At 38.5% G+C, this 23,004-nt stretch overlaps 2 protein-coding genes across 2 annotated transcripts in view; one reads left to right on the top strand and one right to left on the bottom strand.

The window, feature by feature from the left end:
• LOC117300734 (oxidation resistance protein 1-like) overlaps positions 1–23,004 on the bottom strand; it is a 90,459-nt gene that overhangs the window by 47,344 nt on the left and 20,111 nt on the right. Inside the window, exons 3-4 of the mRNA XM_033784516.1 lie at positions 8,763–8,842; positions 6,567–6,674 (exon numbers count right to left, since the gene is read on the bottom strand). Coding sequence (XP_033640407.1) covers positions 6,567–6,674; positions 8,763–8,842 — 188 coding nt within the window. The remainder of the gene's footprint in view (positions 1–6,566; positions 6,675–8,762; positions 8,843–23,004) is intronic.
• On the top strand, positions 16,039–17,764 carry LOC117300733. Its single transcript, XM_033784515.1, has 2 exons — positions 16,039–16,740; positions 17,242–17,764. Exons 1-2 carry the CDS (start codon positions 16,509–16,511, stop codon positions 17,658–17,660), a joined length of 651 nt encoding a protein of 216 aa, XP_033640406.1. The 5' UTR covers positions 16,039–16,508; the 3' UTR covers positions 17,661–17,764.

A 23,004-nucleotide genomic window follows, 5' to 3' on the forward strand; every position in this document is an offset into this window, starting at 1 on the left:
GTTGCAAGAAAATGATGAAAGAAAAAACACCCTTGTTGGACGAATTTGTGTGCTTTCAGATAGGAATAAAAGACTTCTAGCTAAAAAAAAAAAATATTTTGTTCTTTTAGTGAGAAATTAACTCTTTCTCAAAAAACTATGTTACTTCAGAGGGAGTCGTTTCCCGTGTTTTATACTATCAACAGCTCTCTAATGCTCGTTACCAAGTCAGTTCTTAAGTTAATATTTGTTTTGAGTAATTACAAAACCTGTACCTTCCCTTTAAGGAAACCCTTTTTTTAGCACTATAAAAACACTGTACGGACATGTCCACACTTTGAGTGTATCGTTAAAACATAGCGTGAACTTCATCTATAAATACAATGTTTAAACACTAAAGTCGTTCAGTACTTACAAGCTGTACTATCCAGTCTTTGTTCTGCAGTCTCATTTCAGATACTACAAAATATTCATTATACAATTTCTGCTCGAGTGAGGCTGGCCTGAGGTATTCATAAATTCAGTTAAATATTGATTGATCCAACCGGATTGAAAAAAGACGACTGTTAACATGCACAACTTTGGGACTTAACAACAGGGGTACACTAAATGTAGTCTGGATTACCCACTAGATCCCCTTAACACTACAGGATTACATTGAGCGTGGATGAGGCCAGGGTAGATATAAGAGATTTATGGAGAATTTTTGAACAAGGGAATGTCTCAATTGAATTTTTCTGTTTTAATGCTATAGGTGTGAGAAACCAAAGATCAATGTGGTCTTTCGACTTTTAGAGATACTAGATCTATTTTAAACAATGTGCACATGTTCTACTTGGTGTTTTTCTTTGTTTTAAAAGTACTGTGCAAGCTGGAGCATTCTATGTGGTTTCTCTTGAATTTGGGGGGAAATTATTTTTACCTTTTGTTTAAACAAACAAAATACGAATTAAGCTGATGCATTTATTCCTTTTTTAGATTTCTCAGATAGTTTTCACAAATATGACTTAATTTCAAAGGGAACTAACAGAAAAAAATGGTTGTAAAATAAACTTCATAGTCATTTAAAAAAAAACAATAGACAGTGCCAGTGTCCCGCATATTCAAAGTACAAAGTCTGTTCTCGTTAGATGTGTTTTCTAAGTCCGAATATGCGAAAAACTTCCAGTCTATTAATGACATTTTTATCCATTTAATTTTAAACCTTGGTGACGCGGATTCAGATTCAACCTAATTAAAGAAATGAACTCAAACTCTAGGATTTTAGTCAAATTACGCTTCTTCTAAATATATAAAACATACTGTACATGTATGTGAACTGATCACTTGTAAAGCCTACCAACCTTTAAACTAGCATGACTGGCAAAAGGCAAACACTTTTTTCAAACGTCTATTTTATTTTTAAGGCAAGAATCACATAATGTGTCCATGCGGCTGTATGGAAGTGACATAACCCTCAAGCAAGGATTAACATTTCCATATGTCAGTGTTAAAATACTTCAGACCATTCTTCTACAATAGGCAGTGGACACTATTGGTAATTGTCAAAGACTAGCCTTCACAGTTGGTGTATCTCAACATATGCATAAAATAACCTTCTTAAAGGCAGTGGACACTATTGGTAATTGTCAAAGACTAGCCTTCACAGTTGGTGTATCTCAACATATGCATAAAATAACAAACCTGTGAAAATTGGAGCTCAATCGGTCAACGAACTTGCGAGATAATAATGAAAGAAAAAAACACCCATGTCACACGAAGATGGTTGATTTTGAGACCTCAAGTTCTAAATCTGAGGTCTCGAAATCAAATTCGTGGAAAATTACTTCTTTCTCGAAAACTATGGCACTTCAGAGGGAGCCATTTCTCACAATGTGTTATACCATCAACCTCTCCCCATTACTCGTCACCAAGAAAGGTTTTATGCTAAAAATTATTTTGAGTAATTACCAAAAGTGTCCACTGCCTTTAGAATAGACCTGTATTCCAGTGTGTTGTGGACGAGCAATTTGGGACTCAAGATCTTGGCCCAATTTCATGGCTATGCTTACAGTAAGCAAAGAATCAACGCTTAAACGGAAGTAGGGAATTTCGGATTACATCAAGCGTATTTCACAGGTTAGCAGAGAATTCTTGCTTGTGCGTGTGCGTAGTCCAGGTTACTAGACATTCTTTGCTTACATAACTAGCGCGGATTTTCGGTGCTTGCCCAGTAAGCAGAGAATGGTGATCGTAAGCGCAAAACTTGGCGGTAAGCAGAGTCATGAAATTGGGTCCTAGTTGCCGAGTCATCAGGGTATGAGTTCGAATCCCAGTCATGACACGCAACTATAATTGCTTCTCTTTACCCAGTGGTCCAACTGCGAGTGGAATACAGAGAGATAGGGTTTCTGCGTCCCACACCATCGGGGTCAAAGGCCGGATACGGGCACAGAGGCTCACTTCACACTCTTGAAATCTTCTTTTAACCAATTTGACAATCTTTCTGCTGGCTTATTGATTCAAGCAGCTTCATCATTGCATAATAAAAACCAACCATGCATGAAACCACTATAGATAGAGCTGAACGATTTCAATCATTACAAAACTTAATTTTCAAACCTTCACTACAGCGCCAAACCTCACTCGCTCATTCCTTCTTATTACCATCCTCGGGGGGAAATACCCACACACATCCAAACCAAAACAATTTGTCAATATAATTTGGAGGTTGTTTCCCCTATCAAAACTCCCCGTAGTCTCAAGATCAGATCATTGGCCGGACGAAGCCAAGCTAAGGGGCTGATAGCGCAGATACAGTTTTACTACATCTACTAAAAGCTCAATTTCATTGCTTTTAAAGCAGAAAATATTGCTTACAAATTTCCTGCTGAGCAGAAATGAGCAGGTTACCAGTGACAACTTGTACACAATACATGGCAGTTTGGCTGGTAACCTTTTTCCGGTAAGCATAATTCTTTAGTGCTTACATGTAGCTGCTTTTTAAGCTAAAAGCAGCTCTATGAAATTGGGGCCAGGGCTCAACTTCATATAGATGCTTCAAAAGCAGAAAATATTGGTTATTGGTTTCTGATCATTAACAATTTCCAGGATACCAGTTACATATTTGTACATAAAACAATTCTATTTTGGTTGCTTAGCTAATTTTGTGCTTTTAAAAGTGGCACTTTGAAATTGGGCCCTGTTCAACACCCCTTGTGTCTATATGAAGAAAAACATACATTCCTTCTTATAGACCTTTATTATGGTGTGGCCATCTTGTTTTTCTACCATTCAAATCAATGTAAATCGAACTGAGGCTTGAAGGAGAATTAGTCTGGTTCCTTTTTGTACAATGAATATTAGCATCCATTACTGTTGTTGGATACAGGGAACATGACCAAGATGGTGGCAGCATGATAAACCCACACAAATAAAACAATTTGTCAACATAATTTGGAGGTTGTTTCCCCTGTCAAAACGCCCCGCGTCCCCAAGATCCTGATCATTGGCCGGACGAAGCCACACCCTAGGGGTTGATAGGATAGCGCAGTCATATTTTTACACCATCTACCAAAGATGAGCTTAGCCTGATGTTCAACACCCCTCTGGTGTTTGTATGAAGAGTAACATGCATTGTGTGACTCAAGAAACACTGATTCTATGATAGTGTAAAAATAAGAAACCCGGGGCAAGATGCGGATGTTTGATAACGTCATACTTCTTGAGAGGCGTGGGAGAAGGGTTTGTGTGTATTCGGCTAGCGGTAACACTATGCGTCTACTTTGCTGTGTAGATTTTTTCTATGAGAACTTGTCTTGCTATTTATTGTACAGTTGAGTAGTAGATTTCGGCATGTGGGAGACAACTTCATTCTGAATAAAAACTGTCCTGCTTTTTAATTCTTTTAGTGTCCGCTTTTTTGTTTGCGTTTTGAGCCTTAAAATTTTCATTGTTGTAAAAATTCTGTATTCAAGAAAGTATTTCTCACCAAACAAAACATTTTGCTGATTTGTGTTGCCATGGTACATCCCAAAGTCAATAGAATATACACTCAAAAAAACCAGTATGTTTTACTGTTGCTTGCATCTTTTTGTGTAAATATAGGCCTACAGCCAAACAAACAAAACGAAATCTTGCAAGACACAGGCAAGAGAGGTAGAGAGAGAAACTGCGTGTTAAAACAAAAACAAATCCGAGTGGTTCAAGGAAAATGGGATAAGACGGTTACAAATAAATGTCAAATACACTCTCAACTAGATTTGATCCTTTTGTGTATATTCACCAGACACGAGCTACGTGCTTTCAAGAACGAATCACAAATCTATAGTAAGCAGCTTATATCACACTACTGCTGACAAATATTGCACGCCTGGAACTACAACTATGGCAGGTGAGATAGAATGCTTCACAGACCTTATTGCGTTTGGCAAACCCCTGAAGGGCAACTTCTGTATGGGTTTTTATCACAGAATGAATACAAAATAGCAAGGATGTGTTGAAAAACACACACATACCACGCTGAGATTCAACATATTCTTTGATAGTTAAAGGCAGTGGACACTATTGGTAATTACTCACAATAATTATTAGCAAAAAAAACTTACTTGGTATGAGTAATGGGGAGCTGTTGATAGTATAAAACATTGTGAGAAACGGCTCCCTCTGAAGTAATGTAGTTTTCGAGAAAGAAGTACTTTTTAAACGAATTTGATTTTGAGACCTCGGAATTAGATTTTGAGGTCTGCAAATCAAGCACCTGAAAGCACACAACTTCGTGTGACAAGTGTGTTTTTTCTTTGATTACTATCTCGCAACTTCGACGACCAATTGAGCTCAATACAATATTTTTTTGTTTTAGCCATAATGACCTTGACATTTGACCTGGAGGGTCCAAAAGCAATAGGCTTCTTAAGAATCCCAAGACCAACCCACACACCAACTTGAGAGTTTTTACCATAAGCCCCAGCTGTGTTAAGATCTGTGGACATTCCTTTGTTATTGTGCACTTCAGAACATACTTCAACATTGGTGGAAACACTATGTGGACATAGACCTTTTTGTAAATACCATTGCGCAAGCGCAAACTGTTAATGAGGTGCATTGTGGGATAGCTATGAATCAAATTTGATCACCAGCTAGACCACAATGCACCTAATTCCAAGCTTTACGCGCGCGCCCGAGTATTTGCGAAAAAGGTCTATGATACTGTGTGGACAGTGAAATAGCTCCCTCTGCCCTCTCATCCCCCACCCAATCCCCATCTATTGCCAACCCGCGCTGTCTATTGTAATTTACACACCAATCTCTCAACTCCACCATTCTCAAGTCTCCTCACATCAAATAGGGGTCGATTACACCACTCATTTTAGTAACAGTAGCCAGTAAGGCACTCCAGAATTCCTCAGGGGTATCCAAAGAAATAAGAAACAACCCCTCAACCCAAGCAGCATCTAGACACAAACGCAACAACGAGGGTACAGTTTACCCCTTTTGGGCAACTTAAGCTAGAACATCAGTATGGAGTTCCGAAGAACTAACAAAGGCACAAACGCAACAACGAGGGTACAGTTTACCCCTTTTGGGCAACTTAAGCTAGAACATCAGTATGGAGTTCCGAAGAACTAACAAAGGCACAAACGCAACAACGAGGGTACAGTTTACCCCTTTTGGGCAACTTAAGCTAGAACATCAGTATGGAGTTCCGAAGAACTAACAAAGGCACAAACGCAACAACAAGGGTACAGTTTACCTTTTTTTCTTCTTCAAACTTTAGAAGTCGGTATGAAGTTTCTTAGGTACTAACAAAGGGACAGAACCCAAAACCTTCAACCCTTGTGCTAGAAACCAAAAGCTACAAATTGTGGAGTTTGTCATCGTTTATATTTGGCAGTCACTGGAATTCCCAAATTCCTCAGGAGTATCCAACGAAATCAAAAACAACAACCCCTCAACTGTAGCAGCATAGGCACAAATAAAACAATAACAAGAGTAAAGTTGACCCCCTTTTTTGGGCGACTTAAATAAGCCAGAAAGTCAGTATTGAGTTCCAGAAGCCCTTTGCACACTACTCTTCACCCTAGGTTTGCCCCCCCCCCCACCCCAGAGAATAGCAGCCTGCCTTTTCACACTATGAGCGCTTTAACCCTGGTCTACCCGGGCAAATGGGCATACCCCGGGGAATAGCTACCCCTGCTCCAGAGCAGGGGTAAGTGGTAAAACCCTGGGGGTATTCATGAAATGTGCAACCCCAGAACCCCATGGAAAGAGGACACAGTGCCGGAATAGCTGAGGGGTAAAAAAAAAGTCCCGGGGGGTGAATTTCACAAAGAGTTAGTTAAGACTAGTCTTAACTCGAGCTAGGATAAGTTACTCGCCTACATGTAACTCTTAATTTTGTAAATATCTCCTAGGACAAGTCGTAAATTTTGGACTAGTCCTATTTCTTCATGAAATCGACCCCAGGACCTCTTAATTCCACAGGCATTAAGAGATACAGTGTAAAAGGGGCTTTAATACTAACAAAGGGACAGAAACTGCACAATAAAACCTGTTGAATTTTGTCATCCTTTACATTTGGCAGTCCCTAAGAGGCCTTTGATTCTCACCTGTCCAGGATAAAGCATCCGACTGCTAAGATGGTTCAATCGCATCAGTTGTGTGGGAGTGGACTCAAAGTGAAGAGCGATGCTGTTCAATGTGTCGTTCCCCTTCACCTAAACAGGAGTAAGATGAGAAGGTTAACCCTTAAAGACACTGGAGACTATTGGTAATCATTCAAAATAATTGTTAGCATAAAACCTTACTTGGTAATGAGTAATGGGGAGAGAGTCTTTAAAGGGCTGATTTGGTCTTGAGGCTTTGAACAGTATACTCCAAGATGCTTGTTTTCAAAAGAAGGAAAAAACCAATGGAGAGCTATTGATAATATAAAACATTGTGAGGAACGACTCCCTCTGAAATAACATAGTTTTGGAAAAGAGGTTATTTCTCAAGAAAATATTTGAACCTGAAAAAGACATACAAATGTAGGCAACAAGGGTGGTTTTTTTTCTCGCATTATTTTATTTAGTCAAAATTTTCACAGATTTTTAAATTTTTTTATTTTAGTGAGAATACTGGTCTTTGACAATTACCAAAGGTGTCCAGTGCCTTTAATGTTTCGGACCTGGCAAAGTGCTACATACGTAGGATTAAGATTAAAAAGCAAGACCTCATCACTTCAAATGGATCTTATGACACTTCAGGGGCTCTGTGGGCGAAATTCTCTCCATGCATTAATTGCTCAATAAATCAGGGAATTATTTGTAAAGGCACAGTTTGGATGGCTGCTTGTGCAATTTCTGCTGTAGATTTTTTTATTTTTTTTATTTTTGTTACCAGACATACAAGGCCTGAAGGCCACTTGAAGGTGAGGGCTACAATTATCTTATTCCAAAGGCCGTTGCCACCTACTCCTAGAGCTGAAACAGGGTTGCCCCTTTTACAGTCCATACAGATGTAGGCTTGGGTATCATCATTCCGAAGCCTGGCCGGTAGAGCAGAAAGCACTACCTCCCAAATTTTACGTAGCAATGTGTCACGACCAGGATTTGAACCCACACTCTGCTGGTCAAACACCAGAGCTTGAATCAGTTGCTCTTAACCGCTCGGCAATGACATGCCATATTGGTGGTTCAATAGGTAATTGAACCCAAGGCAAGGCAAGTAAATTTTCCAACCTTACAGTTATAACAGTACAAATATTAACTGTTTCAGTTATCTTTTTTTCTAAGACAAAGTACGCCTTTTGTTTATCAACTATTCAATTGTTTTTAATCCTATACAATAAATTTAACCTGTGAAAATTTCATTTCAAAAGGTGGTAGCGATTTTGCGATATCCCCAGAAATCAGGAGCAGTTTTGTCCGTGATTGGCATACACAATCTAAGAAACATATCTGACAGTAACGTTTCTCAAATTCAAACTGTGAGGATCAAAACTTATCTCTTTTTCCATAACCACATTACTCAGAAGAAAGCCAATGTACTTCTTACCGAGTAAGTTTTTATTGCCAGTGATTTGATCTGTACACGTACTTCTTAGTTTTTACTAAGTAATTTTGATTGCCATTCGTTCTAGGAGTGATAACTAAATGTATAGGGCCTACCTCCCCTTTAAACATGCCGAAATCTGTAGTATAAGTTAGGGTTCTTGCTTATTACAAAAAGGGGGGAATCAATACATGGTTTAGTGCATCGGCCTCAAGTTTTGATGGTCAAGTCATCACAGTGTGGGTTTAAACCCTGTCCGGACACTTATGCTTTGAGTAAGACACTTAACTTATAACTGCTTCTCTTCACCCAGGGGTAAATGGGTGGTGAGGGTAGAGATGGTTCTTGTGATTGATTTTACAGCTTGGTGCACTAAACAGAGTGCATAGCAGTACAGGCTGTATACTCCCAAGGGAGCTGAGATGGTTTAAGAAATGAAATAAATGACCCAAGTGACCAGGTGTAATAATGTTGGAGTGATGAGTTTAAAGGGACACACCCGCTTTGTTGGGCTATTTGTGCTACAAAATAGACCAAGATATAACTTCAAAGGTCTTCAAGGAATGGAGAAGAACAGTCATAAATTTTAGCCGTTTTCTAGCATTTAAAAAAGAAAAAACACAGATCATGGTATTTTGTTTTGTTTTATGACAGCAAAGTAGATTCACATTGTGTTACCGAAAACCGAATATACATTACTAAGACTGCTGGTAAACTAACATACACTGTACCAACCAGGGCATTGTATTTTTATAAGTGTGCATACGTACATCATGTTTCAGTGTGCCTGTGGGTTGGGTGAATAGTGGACTCCGCCTCATCGTGTCCTTCTTGGGAAGATCATCTGAATCTGCAAAGACAAAAAAGAAGGGAAAACAAATTAAAAATTGAGAATTCTTTTAACAGGTATCATGCCTGAATCACTTCATCTCAAACTGTGTTGGTACTTGGTGCAGGTTTTTCCTTGATAAGGCGTGTCGTGCTCACCGGACCTAAAGCTCCTGTGTTGTCAGCAGCAGAGTGCGGGTTCGAATCCCGGTTGGTCATCACACTTATGCCCTTGAGCAAGGCACTTACTAACCATAATTGCTCTGTATAAAGTTGAGTGCATTCTACTCTAACAGCCAGGCTTGAAGTTGCCTACATGTTCATTCTTATAGACTGTGATGGGGGGGAGGGTAATCCTGCCTCTGTTGTCATGCCCCTGGTAACAGTTGATTTGGGTCGGTAGCCCAGATGAGTTCAGGAAGCCCTACAAAAAAAAATCTTTGTACAGGCAGCAGTCCCTTGATGTACATTTCAACTATTAAATAAACCCCTTGCGTACATAACATGCAGCATTGCTGGTAGGCTGAAGTAACGCGCCAGTTTCTACGCACCAATGACAGCTATCGTCCAATGATATCCCTCTTTTTGCCTCAATGAGGGCGCTGTTTGAAAGTGTGACATCATATGCAGCTACAGTCTATTGATGCTATGAATATCACATAGCCCTTGTTCAGTAACCAGTGTGACTAAAGGTCCAATTCAAACATGGGATCTTAACTGGGGCACCATGACACAAAGTGCTAAGATTTATTTAATAAGATATCAACACAGTGTTTTGTATTCTGATATTACCAGGCCTCGAAATTACTAACAGCACCCACAGCAATGGACCGTTCCGGCTTTCCACTAAGCTCCGCCCACCGTGAACGTGAGCAAGACACGTGTACGAGCACTCCCAATGACATTCTGCACGATTCTGCCGCGCGTGCCAAATATACGCGCACGCATGACCGAGTTTGTCCGACCACAATCATTGCTGTGATTGGTCAAATGGGTGAACGTGCACAGTTTGATTGACAGGCCGGATCGGTCCATTGTCGTGGCGCTATTTGCTTTCCATGTGGTGCCCTTTGCAAAGTTCCAATACAAATTTTAGAAGTGTCCCTCACCAGAGGAAAGGAAAATTGCTGTACCCTTTCAAGAGGGAAGTTCAAGGCTTGTATTACAAATTGCTTCTACATTGTACGCCATCTTCAAGTACTTTTTCAAGATGTCCATAGATTTACATTAAACTTACACGGTTTGAAGATAACGATAGTGGAAAGCTTCCCTTCAAATCTTACTTACTGAGGTGCTGTAGTTTTTGAGAAATGAGTAATACAATGTCCTGAAAATCCGTTTGTAAATGATTAAAATAATTTTGTCTCATGAGACGAAAATTATTTTCATGACATTGTTTTACTCATTTCCCCCAAACTACAGCACCTCAGCACGTAGTATTTTCACGGAAGCTTTCTATTATCATTATCTTCAAACTGTGTAAGTTTAGTGTAAATCTGTGGACATTGTGATTTTTGTCCTACAAAAGTTACATAGACCCTTTAAATGCAGTGGACACTATTGGTAATTACTCAAAATAATTATAAGCATAAAACCTTACTTGGTAATGAGCAATGAAGAGCTATTGATAGTATGAAATATTGTGAGAAACGGCCCCCTTTGTAGTAATGTAGTTTTCAAGAAAGAAGTAATTTTCCACGATTTTGATTTTGAGACCTCAGATTTAGAATTTGAGGTCTCGAAATCAAGCATCTGAAAGCACACAACTTCGTGTGACAAGGGTGGGTTTTCATCTTTCATAGTTATCTCGCAACTCCGACGACCAATCGAGCATAAATTTTCACAGGTTTGTTATTTCATGCATATATGTTGAGATACACCAAGTGAGAAGACTGGTCTTTGACAATGACCAATAGTGTCCAATGTCTTTTAACACAACCTTCTGGTTATGCTGAACAGTTGGTGAACCAGAACTCATCAGGCTTTGCACTACATTACATCTAAGAAGCATCAATTGTACATGAAGTTCGATACATGTAGTGGATGTTCTGTTCAACGTTACAACAAGATCGTTGCCGCACAATTACACCACTAGCACAAACACTCACCCTAACAAAGAACTATATTAAAATTTCTATTCAATCTTCAAATACACAATACGCTGTCAGAATTCCACTCCGAGGTTGCACAACGACGCCGTCGCCTGCTATGGCCTTTACGACCCTGAAAAGGTCGTCTCATTGCCCACTTCAAAAATACAGACTGACCGCGAGAAAACGCTCACGTAATAATACCACCCAATCTCAGTGATCACAGTAGGACGTGCTGACCAATTTCCTCTGTCCCTTAAGTATCTGCCGTCACGAAACTCATTAGCACGCCATCAGGTTTACATGTAAGTAGGAAACACTGTAGGAATGTCCTTCAGTGGCTGAGGTAGTGAGTCAAAACAGAGCTGGAAATGTTTCAGGAAATGTGCAAAGTGGACGGACAGTATTAATCAGACTGTCCAGTTTCTTTAACTTTTTACATACAATAAACGGTCTACAAGTAATGTGATTAAAGGCAAAGTATAAATTTGTGTTTGAACTTTTCGACTCTTGAAATTCGTTAGCTTTCTTGGCTTTTAAGGAAAATAAAAGATAGTAATGTGTACCGAAAAAGAAATCTGGTGTCTCCGTGAGGGCAGAGTGTGCCTTTGATAGTTGGAACCATTAAATTGTTTTAATCCTACACGTATATAAATTAGGCCTATAATAATAACAAAACATAACTGGGGGTGACTAGAAATCCAGGGGCCAATTTCATAGAGCTGCTTAAGCAAAAAATTTGCTTAAGCACAAAAATAGCTCGCTTATTTTACACATGCTACTGGCCAAACTTTCATGCCATATACATTGCTTATGACTAGTATTTAGCTGTTGTTTACTTAGCATAACAATTGAGTGGAGTCTTGGCCGGTAATCTGATTTTACTAAGCAATGAATTTTTTGCTTAAGCAAAATTTTGTGCTTAAGCAGCTCTATGAAATTGGGCCCTGGTAGTAGTTAAAGGCCATTTGCCACCGAGGGTGTATGCATAGTTCAAACAAGAAACAATTATTCACTGTCCCCTCGAACCCGCGGGTGTTTCGAACACAGCGCTGATGGAAATCAACCAACGATGGGAACGTGGGAACGATCAAGGTGATGTACACCGGTGTACATCACTTTTCATGTTACCCAACCCCCGCGCCATGTAATACATGTATGCGTTTTTGTGATATATTAGTGATTGGTTCTCGACCAATAAAACTTCAAAATTTGTTACCGAGGTGTAACAATGTCATGAAAGAAGTTCACAATCGGGGGTACACAATCGGCCAAACCACCATCCAGTGGTAATAGTAGGAAACAGCGCCACCAACCGACTGGTGGTGCCTCATTCTGAGGATGACAAGTGAAACTAGTCGAAACATAAACGAAAATACATGAGCATTGGCTGTATTTTGTAGAAAATTCATTTAAAGATGCTATGTCAGATTTTTGACAGATTTGACCCAAAAATTTTGATTTAAAATTCAGGTATTTTGATGGGGGTCGAGAAAGTTTTACAAGCTTTCATTTGAGCCATTGCTCGAAAAAGTCCGCCAATTATTAGTAGCAGTGAAATAAAGTGCTCAAAATTAGTTTTTGTCGGGATCCCGACAATATATCACGTGACCAGTTCTTGTGTTTCAACAGAAATGCTTTAAGTTTTTGTCATGGTTCCTGACCATTAAAAGTAAAAGTTGAACTTTTTTTTCGTTAGAGCGGGTGATACTCTTTGAAATACCATTCACTCAAAAAAATCTATTTTTCAATGTTTGGGGCCAAAAATCTGACATAGCAGCTTTAATAAGTATAACAATGTGTTTTGTGTCCTACAAAAAGTACCCAGACCCTGGAAGAATCTGTGACAGAAAGTACAAAGAGTAATGAGTATCACTTCCAGTCATTTCCTACTTACAGTCAAACAAACCATACAATCCACAGGGCACTGGAAAAGCTACAAGTGGGTCACCTTGACTATTAATAAAGTCAATTAAGGGATGACATTATTTCAATCATTATTTGTTCTTTATATGAAAGACATACATTTGGTAATCCCTCTTAAAAATAATGGCAATGAAAACTTGATTGGCTAAAAAGAACAGTAGCTTCCGATAAAAGTATTTTCAGAATCAATTCACCTTGAGTTAGAAATGTGGTTATGGAAAAATATATTTATAAGTTTTATCCATGAAAATTTCAATCTGAGAAGCGTTACTGACAGCATGCCGACAGTAACGTTTATTTTACCAATAATTGACATAATCGCTCAAAATTTTCGACCATATTATCTCACAACGCGACTACCTTTTGAAATGAAATTCTCACAGGTTAGTTTTATCGCTCTTATATTGTATGGATCTATAGACTAAAACAATCAAATGGTTAAAAAAAACAAAGGCATATATATGTTCTCTTTCAGGCAAGTGCTCTATTTAGTAGCAGCAACTAGTATCCCGCAGCCCGATCAATTTTGCACTTCACAGTACGATTTTACTCACATGTGAGGACTGTACTTCTATTTATGGTATTAGAAGTAGAAGTCTAATAATATTAAAAACACTCTAGTTGAGATAATAAAAATAACCGTATTTATAACACGCCTTTTGCCAAAGGATACAAAGCGCCAGGTATTATTACTGCAAGGAGTGAGACGAGGTTTGAACTATGAGACCTAATCCTCAGCACCATGTAATGGTTTACAAGGTGCTGTGGCGCAAGATTTGAACCACTGCGCAACAAGTCAGCCACATGCCGAAATAAAAACTAATAAAAGCTAAAAACAAATAAAAAGTTGTCCCGCACACACATTGGGCCGGATAAATAAAAACTAGCAATTACTTATCAAATTAAAGGTTCAGCATTAGCAAGAAGACTGAAAAGTAAAAGATCGGGCATGAACATTTTGCTCGCTGGATTACCTTCCACTTATAGACATATAAATAAAAATGACATTAAACTAACATACTGTAGCAATTACTTGTATTTTTACAAGCTACTGCATGAGGAGCTTGAGATTTTACTTGAACAACAGTGTTGCATACATGGCTCGGTAGTGCGCCAAGGGCTTAATGATCCAACTATAAATGTTACTTATAAATTTGTTGTGTACTTTAATTGCTCTAAAAGAACCAATCTCTGGAGCGCTGGCGTGGAGAGGCTGGCTGTTTCCTCATAGCCACTGCCGCCATCAAAAACTTGACCAAGTGGAAACTGCCCCGCCTGCATTTCTGTTAATCGCTATTAATCTATGAGTCCATGCCTCTATTGTTATACTCCTGAATACCCCGCTATTGTGCTTTTCTCCGACCACTTACTAATCCGTTCAAGTAAATGGTGTTTTTCCAGTAAAAGGTTATTTATAGAGATTTGAGCAAATTCTCAAGCCTGATCTTAAACTTATCGAGATTTTGTTAATGCTGGCCTTTATACGGCCCAGTATCTTGTGAAACTATCAGGTAATAGTCAAATGTCGGTTTTATTTACATCTCAATAAGAAGAATCCCTCAAGCATTGATTTTACCTACTATTTCGACCAATTACTAGCAATATTAAGGCTTACTTTTATTCATAAGGATTTAAGTAAAAGACTAGTAAAAGCAAATGCTAGTTTTTATTTATCTGGCCCATTGTGCTTTGTATAATTGTACCAGCAAGAAAATAACAATCCAAATAGACAGCGCAACTAAAATAGTAATGGACAATAAAATAAAGGGTAATTTACAAATAAACAGAAAGTAATTTTAGCAATAAATTATGAGCATAAGACATTAAATTTTCAAGGCTATTTAATTAAGTTGGTACAATACAAAAATAACTCTAACAAAACAAATGCCTTTATGGGAGTTTTGGCTCTGAAAAGAGCCGGTGTGGTTTCGACGTTTCAAACAGTATACTCTGCTCATCTACATTTTTTTTGTTAAAATTGTCATTAATTTTTGCAGTTTTCTGTTTATACAAAATCTGTGACATTTTGCTAGTTGGTTAAAGACGCTATGTCAGATTTTTGGCCGATTTGACCCAAACATTTTGATTTAAAATTCAATATGTATTTTGGTGGGGGTCGAGAAAGTTACAAGCTTTCATTTGAGCCATTGCTCGAAAAAGTCCGCCAATTATTAGTAGCAGTAAAATTAGTTTTTGTCGGGATCCCGACAATATATCACGTGACCAATTCTTATGTATTTTATAAGAAACGTTTTAAATTATTGTCATGGTTCCTGACCATTAAAAGTAAAAGTTTAACTTTTTTTCATTAGAGCGGGTGATACTCTTTGAAATACCATTCACTCAAAAAAATTTTTGGGGCCAAAAATCTGACATAGCATCTTTAACATACATTATTAAGAGCCAAATTAGACTAGCCCACAGCACTCTCAACTAATATTTGCATGCCATGCTAGTGCCTACACTGAATCCCCAAAACGCCATAAAGCAGATGAGACAATTACCATAATTGACTTGGTAAATTTATGAGCCCATTACGCTCCAAAGCACCTTCTTGACAGGTGTTGTTAATATCTGTATTAATCTGAATAGACTTGTCAATAATTCATCTCGGATTGCTGGGAAAATCTGAAATTACTGGGAAAGTCCCACATGAACAAAATGAAATGGACTTGGGGGGAAAAAAGGGGGAAAAAATAAAAATTCTTCATTTAAAGCCATTATACACTTTCGGTAAACAGTATTGTCCAAGTCCCACACTTCGTGTATCACAACTTATATATAAAATAACAATCCTGTGGAAATTTAGGCTCAATCGGACATAAGAGTCGGGAGAAAATAACGGGAAAACCCACTCCTGTTTTCGCGCGTTTCGCCGTGTCATGACATGTGTTTATAACAAATCCGTAATTCTCGCTAACAAGAATTTATATTGTTTTACCGTTTTCTCAAAAAGTAAAGCATTTCATGGACTAATGTTTCAAGAGAAGTCTTTCACCATTACCTTCTGTAAACCCTGTAAATTATTTTTTAATCTGTGAACTTTTTTTTTTCTTTCTGTACCGAAAGGGTCCATTTAGTTTTGTCTGTTTGAATACCAAAATTATTGTGTGTGTAGCACCCCGGGTCACGTGCGTAGGGCGTTGGCAATCAATTTCACCACACTGAGATTGATCGTGCCATTACATTCCAAACTCATTGAAGCATAATATCAAACTGCTGAAGCGTATACATAGTATATAAGCAAAAGGAATCTATGAGTCTCCAGTTCAGGTCTTTTTCAGTCGCTGAGTATACTTTAAAACATTTTATCAGAGTTAAACTTGTTTGTTACGACACATTTCTAACGATGTCTATGCCCGAGCAACCTGGAAAGTTGGACACTAACGCCTTATTTCAGAAGTTCCAACTCTACTTTAACTCAAAATTCGAGGCATTATCACATAATAACAAACCTCAGGACGACACCGAGCTGAAAGTAATAAAGAACAAACTAGAAGCCCGGGAGCTCTCGAAGCCCGGTAACTCGGCACAGTACGCTTTCTGCGGCGAGCTAGAGATTCTTCTCGGACGAATCAAGAAGTCACTTCTACAAAAAAGTGACTTACAAGAAGTATTTGATACCATCGCGAAGCAGAAGATCTTATTACCGATCGCAAACAGAAGATCAAGATGGCAGACTCAAGTAAAGCCGGCTGGGTAACTGTCCAGCACTTGGAAAGCGGCGGCAAGAAAGATCAGTCGGCAGAGGTGCAAAAGAAAGTCCTAATCGCTGAAGAAGCAGCCCTGAAAGATTTGGAAGGAAGGAAGCTACAGAAAAGGTCTTCAAGTTTTCGTAAAGCCCAAGATGGGTCTTCGTACAAGCATTATTCTGCTGCTTCTGGTGAAAATAATCTTTTGCGAGGTAAAACCCACTTACTGCGTTTTTCTTTGTCAAAGTTCAGAGTCGGCCGAATCCCGGCCTTATTCCCATGTTTTTCAATAAATTTGTAGAATATACTTGACTGCTTATCTGTGTGCTTATTTTGGTTGTTCATAAGGGTAAAACTGTTTTTCATGCGTATGAGCGTAGTGAAGGAGCATGAAAATTTAGTTTTGTCTGTTTGAATACCATAATTATTGTGTGTGTAGCACCCCGGGTCACGTGCGTAGGGCGTTGGCAATCGATACTGAGATCGATCGTGCCATTACATTCCAAACTCATTGAAGCATAATATCAAACTGCTGAAGCGTATACATAGATATAAGCAAAAGGAATCTATGAGTCTCCAGTTCAGGTCTTTTTCAGTCGCTGAGTATACTTTAAAACATTTTATCAGAGTTAAACTAGTTTGTTACGACAAATCCCTATTGCCCCTTCATTTCCATTTTTCTTCCGTTTTTGATTTGTTTTGTCTTTACACAGGCTTGCCAAATGGTGTGTGCTACAATTGTAAGACAGCCGGTCACTGGGCCAGAGAATGCCCCTTCGCTCCCTTCACCAGTCCCCACGGGTCAAGCCAAGAGCTCAGGCCGCACCTTTCATCGGCTACAACAACTTGTAACGAACAAGCAGATTTCGTCAGTAGGCTTATTGATTTGGACGACTGGGAAATAAAGCCCAGCATTTTTCAAACAATTAATGATGCATGGGGACCATTTACAGTAGATTGTTTTGCTTGCTTTTACAATTCCAAGTTGCCCCGTTTCTTCTCAAGGTTTTGGAACCCGGGTCATTCGCGGTGGATGCTTTTGCACAGAACTGGGCAAATAAAATTGTTTGTTAGTTCCTCCAGTAGTATTGATTCCAGCAGTCCTAAAACATTTACATTTATGCAACGGTAATGGAGCTTTAGTTTTTCCTTGGTGGCCATCTTCACCTTTTTGGCCATTACGTTGGTCTTGTTAAATAGAACTTGGATGAAAGGATTTATCACATTTGAAGGATCTAGTGCACTACAGTTGGGAAGAAATAAGAATTCTCTTTTAGGTTCCAATAAGTTAAAGAGCCTTGTATGTGTAGCTTATTTTGATTGCACCAACTAAAGCTATATATATTTTTCTCCCCCATGTGTATCAGATCATTTGCAGTTTAGCCGCATTCATCGTTCATAAATAAGTAAGTTCGCAAATTCTGACAGTACAATAGTGTCAATAGGAGACTTTCCAACGCTAGGCGGCAGCAGACATACCGGGTAAATTTCCATTGTTTACGTAGTTCTGAACATGCCCATAATTCTGAGAACAATGGATTTACCCGGTAAGTCTGCTGCCCTCTATCGTCCCAGAAAGTCTCCCATTGCAGCCGCCATAAAATGGCTTCACTCAATAGTAAACATCACACCCAATCCATTGGACTCACCAGTAATGCAACAACTTATGATTATTAGTGAAAGAAGAAAGTTACACAAACCACCCGTGCAATACGAGCCCCTTCCATTCAGTCTAGACAATACGATAATCGATAGATTTGGGCAATCTGATTGCAGTCTGATCGATTTAAGGACGGCATGCTATGTCTCCCTTAAATTTTAGTTTTTTTCAAACATTACAAGTAACGGTATTTAATAGTAGAGTTATGTAGATGTATAAGTTCAATTGCATTTTCCGTTAGGAGACGGTTACAGAGAAATAAGAAAAGTTTGAGTTTATACTATTAACACCGGTCATTACTGAATACGACTCTGATTTGAGATTGTTATGGATGGAAATTCCTCAAAGTAACGGAGGTTTAAGCGATGTTGCGAGTTATGTTTACTGATAAACTGCTTACTCAATATGTTAGTTTCCAGACCGATGTCTGAAGAGCCGAAAGGGCTGTTTTCCTTTGTGGAAATCGGTAAGAAAAAGAGAAAATTGGTGTGAAGAGATTGTCGAGATTGTTGTATTGTGTTGAAAACGAAAAGTGCTTTTTGTTAAACAAAAGAAACATTGAAGTTGTACTCAGCGGCCGAATCCCGGCCTTATTCCCATGTTTTTCAATAAATTCGTAGAATATACTTGACTGCTTATCTGTGTGCTTATTTTGGTTGTTCATAAGGGTAAAACTGTTTTTCATGCGTATGAGCGTAGCGAAGGAGCATGAAAAATGGCTTTAACAAAAAGGGCCCAATTGTTTGAAGCTGCTTCAAGGCAAAGCATACTTTTGTATCTCGGAATTTTTTTTTTTTTTTTTTATCCTATAATAAAGATTTTACAATAAACCAACATGTGAAAATTTCATTGAAATTGTGGTCACTTTTTTGAGAAAAGCCCTTTTTGCTAGAAACCATGGTTTGGACCTCTGCAAGCGAAACTTTTATGAAAATGTATGCACATGTATTGGATGAAAACTATCGGGGAAAGTTTTCAAACTCTGGTGTTTCTGATCAGCAGAGTGTGGGTTCGAGTCCCCAGCCGTGACACTTGTGTCCTTTTAAAGCAAGACACTTAACCATTGCTTCGTCCTTCGGATGGGACGTAAAGCCGTTGGCACCATGTGTTGCGTAACGCATGTAAAAGAACCCAGTGCACTTATCGAAAAGAGAAGGGGTCCGCCCCGGTGTTCCTGACTGTGGCTGCTGTATGCGCCGTAGCACCTTGTAAACCCTTACAAGGTGCTAAATAATTGGGTCTCAGAATTCATCACTTCAATAACCTATCTTTCTGAAAGTTTGTATATCTCAGCGCCTTGAGTACCTTGTTTGGTGGATACATGCGCTATATAACATAAGACTTCGATATTGTTATTATTATTACTATTATTAACATTTTGAACCAGTAGGCCTTCTCAGTTTTGTCGGTCATTTGGACTCTAGTCAGACCCGAGTCGCTAATTTCACGGACTTGCTACTTGACTTGACTTGGCTTGGGGAAAGTGACTTGAGAGTTGACCTGAATAAAATTGATTTTACGACAATGCAACTATTGTTTATAATAAATGTGGCACTAAATCGATTCTTCGCCGACCAATTTTTTCGAGTGCTCTTGTCATGAAACAGATTGTTGAATCCGACATGATAACAGGTTTTGATTGTCTTTTCGTCACAACTAATAGTGGGCAAATTCATGGGAACGAGCTTATTCCAGGACATTGTGTGACTCGTGACTTGACTTTGGCTCGCAAAATTTTACTTGTGACTTGACTTGCGTAAGTTTGAGTTGCTACTTGACTTGAGCAAAAGTGACTTGTGATTTGACTTGAGCAAAAATGACTTGTGATTTGACTTGAGCAAAAGTGACTTGTGACTTGACATGACTTTGACTTGACTTGACTTGCGTAAGTTTGAGTTGCTACTTGACTTAAGAAAAAGTTACTTGTGACTTGAATTGAGCAAAGATGACTTGTCATCTGACTTGAGCAAAGATGACTTGTGATTTGACTTGAGCAAGGATGACCTCTTGTTTGACTTAGTTGAGCACAGATGACTTGCAACTTAACTTGACTTTAGCGAAGATGACCTGTGATTTGACTTGAGCAAAGATGACTTGTGACTTGACTTCAGCAAAGATGACTTGTGATTTGACTTGAGCAAAAGTGACTTGTGATTTGACTTGAGCAAAAGTGACTTGTGACTTGACATGACTTTGACTTGACTTGACTTGCGTAAGTTTGAGTTGCTACTTGACTTAAGAAAAAGTTACTTGTGACTTGAATTGAGCAAAGATGACTTGTCATCTGACTTGAGCAAAGATGACTTGTGATTTGACTTGAGCAAGGATGACCTCTTGTTTGACTTAGTTGAGCACAGATGACTTGCAACTTAACTTGACTTTAGCGAAGATGACCTGTGATTTGACTTGAGCAAAGATGACTTGTGACTTGACTTGAGCAAAGATGACTTGTGATTTGACTTGACTTTGACTTGACTTGACTTGCGTAAGTTTGAGTTGCTACTTGACTTAAGCAAAAGTTACTTGTGACTTGAATCGAGCAAAGATGACTTGTCATCTGACTTGAGCAAAGATGACTTGTGATTTGACTTGAGCAAGGATGACCTCTTGTTTGACTTGTTGAGCACAGATGACTTGCAACTTAACTTGACTTTAGACAAAGTTACTTGGTTACAACACATTTAGATACTTTTTAACATGGATGGTTGAAAAAGACATTAAGGTCTGATATGAAATGCTTAATGTTTGTTGCATCAACACTGCAGCATTGCTTGAGGCATTGGAGGGGCATCATGGAGGAGCAGCAAGGACCCCTTCCTCCTCCTCTTCCTACTCCTCCTCCTCCTTCTCCCCTCAAACAAACCAGGAAGTCATGTCTAATCAATTGGAAATCTATACAGCGTACACGGAGTGTGCATTGAATGGGCATCGCTGTGTGTTGTTCTGGAATGGCGACGGTAGTTTATAGCTCCAAGGCGCTCTTTACATGTTAAGTTAAGAATTAAAACCTATGGCAACTGCTATCAGAATTACATGTAGGTGAGATTTGCAGTAGCACAAGGGTATCATACATGTTAAACTTTGCTGGTCTTGTAAAAACATATCTGTTCTAGTAAACGTTTTGAGCAACATGCCCAATGGATTCTCTCCCAAATTAAGCCCTACTACATGTATAGAAAGCAGCAGTCTGACATCTTGTAACACTAATATAAGAATACATGTGTTTGAAACTCTTGAATTTATGTGGAAATTGTAACACAAAAAGTACAATTTCCCACATGAGTGATCTTGTACATTCCGGGGATTTTTTGGGCAGGCAAGATATTACGGTCTCTTGCCAGCCATGAAATGCATCGGATGTACAAGATCATTCCTTTTGCAAACAAAGATAACAAGGTTTCATAATTTTTTTGTATAGGGCTGTAATTTCTACGTCATTGATTTAAATGCCAGGATATTAATACATAAAGTGCACAGTACATACAGAGTACACCTTAAAAGCTAAAATTGAATAATCTAACAAACTACCACAATGGCTTGTGTAAAGAGCCCAGGAGAGTATAAATAATCTATATTGCCATGGCAACTGTCGTTAAGGGGTTCAACAAAAGGTGGACAGAATTCTGTAAAGGGCCGCCGGCAGCCAATAAAAACATCTGCAGCTCACTATGGAAAAGGTGTGTGATTTTGGAGAAAGATTACCAAAAAAAAGTGCACTACAAATGTGTGTAACATATAAGCCTGCATAATTTACGATTACAAAATATGCAAACAAAATATTACATGAACTTTGTAAACACCAGTGACATGGTGGCTGGATATGAATGATGTACGGAATACATGATGTAACTGAACACGTTGTTAATGTACACAACATAGGCAAGTCGGGTACAAATTTAAGTCTGTATTACACCACACATGCATCTTTTATTTGAATCATTTTGGCATTTGTAACGTTTATATTTTATCATGTTTTATATAAATTAATAATTCACTAGGGAAACTAGGGTTGGCCAGAGTGAATAGTCCATGCTAGCAGAATAATCCCTGATAGGAATACACAATCTGACAATTGTTACTGCAGTAGCGCTTCTAAGATTCAAATTTTGAGGCATACAAATTTGATATCTTTTTACACATACGTGTAACCATATTACTTTAAAGTGAAATGTTTCCCCAATAATACTATGGAATAGCTGCTGAAGCTTCTTACTGAGCCTCTAGCTACCGGGCAACTTCGGTAGTCTGGTGGGTAAGACACTGCTTTACAATTGCAAGGGTCGTGGGTTCGAATCCCACCCGAGTAACATGCCTGTGATATTTTTTCACAGGACTCGGGAAAGTACTGAGTATACAGTGCTAACACAAATCGGTGTATGGGTAAAAAACCAAAGTTAATATTCTTTATCCCCGATGCAAATTTAACATCTCTTATATTACTAAAAGATGTTCCCTTTAACCAGTTTTTACAGTGCAAAGGGTTACCTGACTTGTTCCTCATCAATAACAAAAGGTCAATTACACCATAGGTTTGTATCAATTGTGTAATCTACAAACAGTTGTTGAATTCTCATAGAATGTAGATTGCCATTGGGGTTTTATTTCTTGGATAATATTAGTTTCAATCTGCTATTTTAAAAATTGCAGATGACATACTATGTAATCAGGTGTTTGTTACATTTTAAATAAACCAGGGCCTGATTGTTCAGATATATTCGACCAAAACAAAAACATGTAAAAGGTAAGAGCACCAGACAAAAGCTCTGTTGTTTCTGTTGAGACTGCAAATTAATTTTTCTTTTAAAGACACTGGACA

The sequence above is a fragment of the Asterias rubens genome, chromosome 16, assembly GCF_902459465.1.
Source record: "Asterias rubens chromosome 16, eAstRub1.3, whole genome shotgun sequence".
Taxonomy (NCBI): Eukaryota; Metazoa; Echinodermata; class Asteroidea; order Forcipulatida; family Asteriidae; genus Asterias; species Asterias rubens.

Coding starts and splice junctions, on each gene's coding strand:
- LOC117300733 (XM_033784515.1), top strand. CDS start 16,509: ATGGCAGACTCAAGTAAAGCCGGCTGGGTAACTGTCCAGCACTTGGAA. Junction 16,741..17,241: donor TGAAAATAATCTTTTGCGAG/GTAAAACCCACT, acceptor GTCTTTACACAG/GCTTGCCAAATGGTGTGTGC.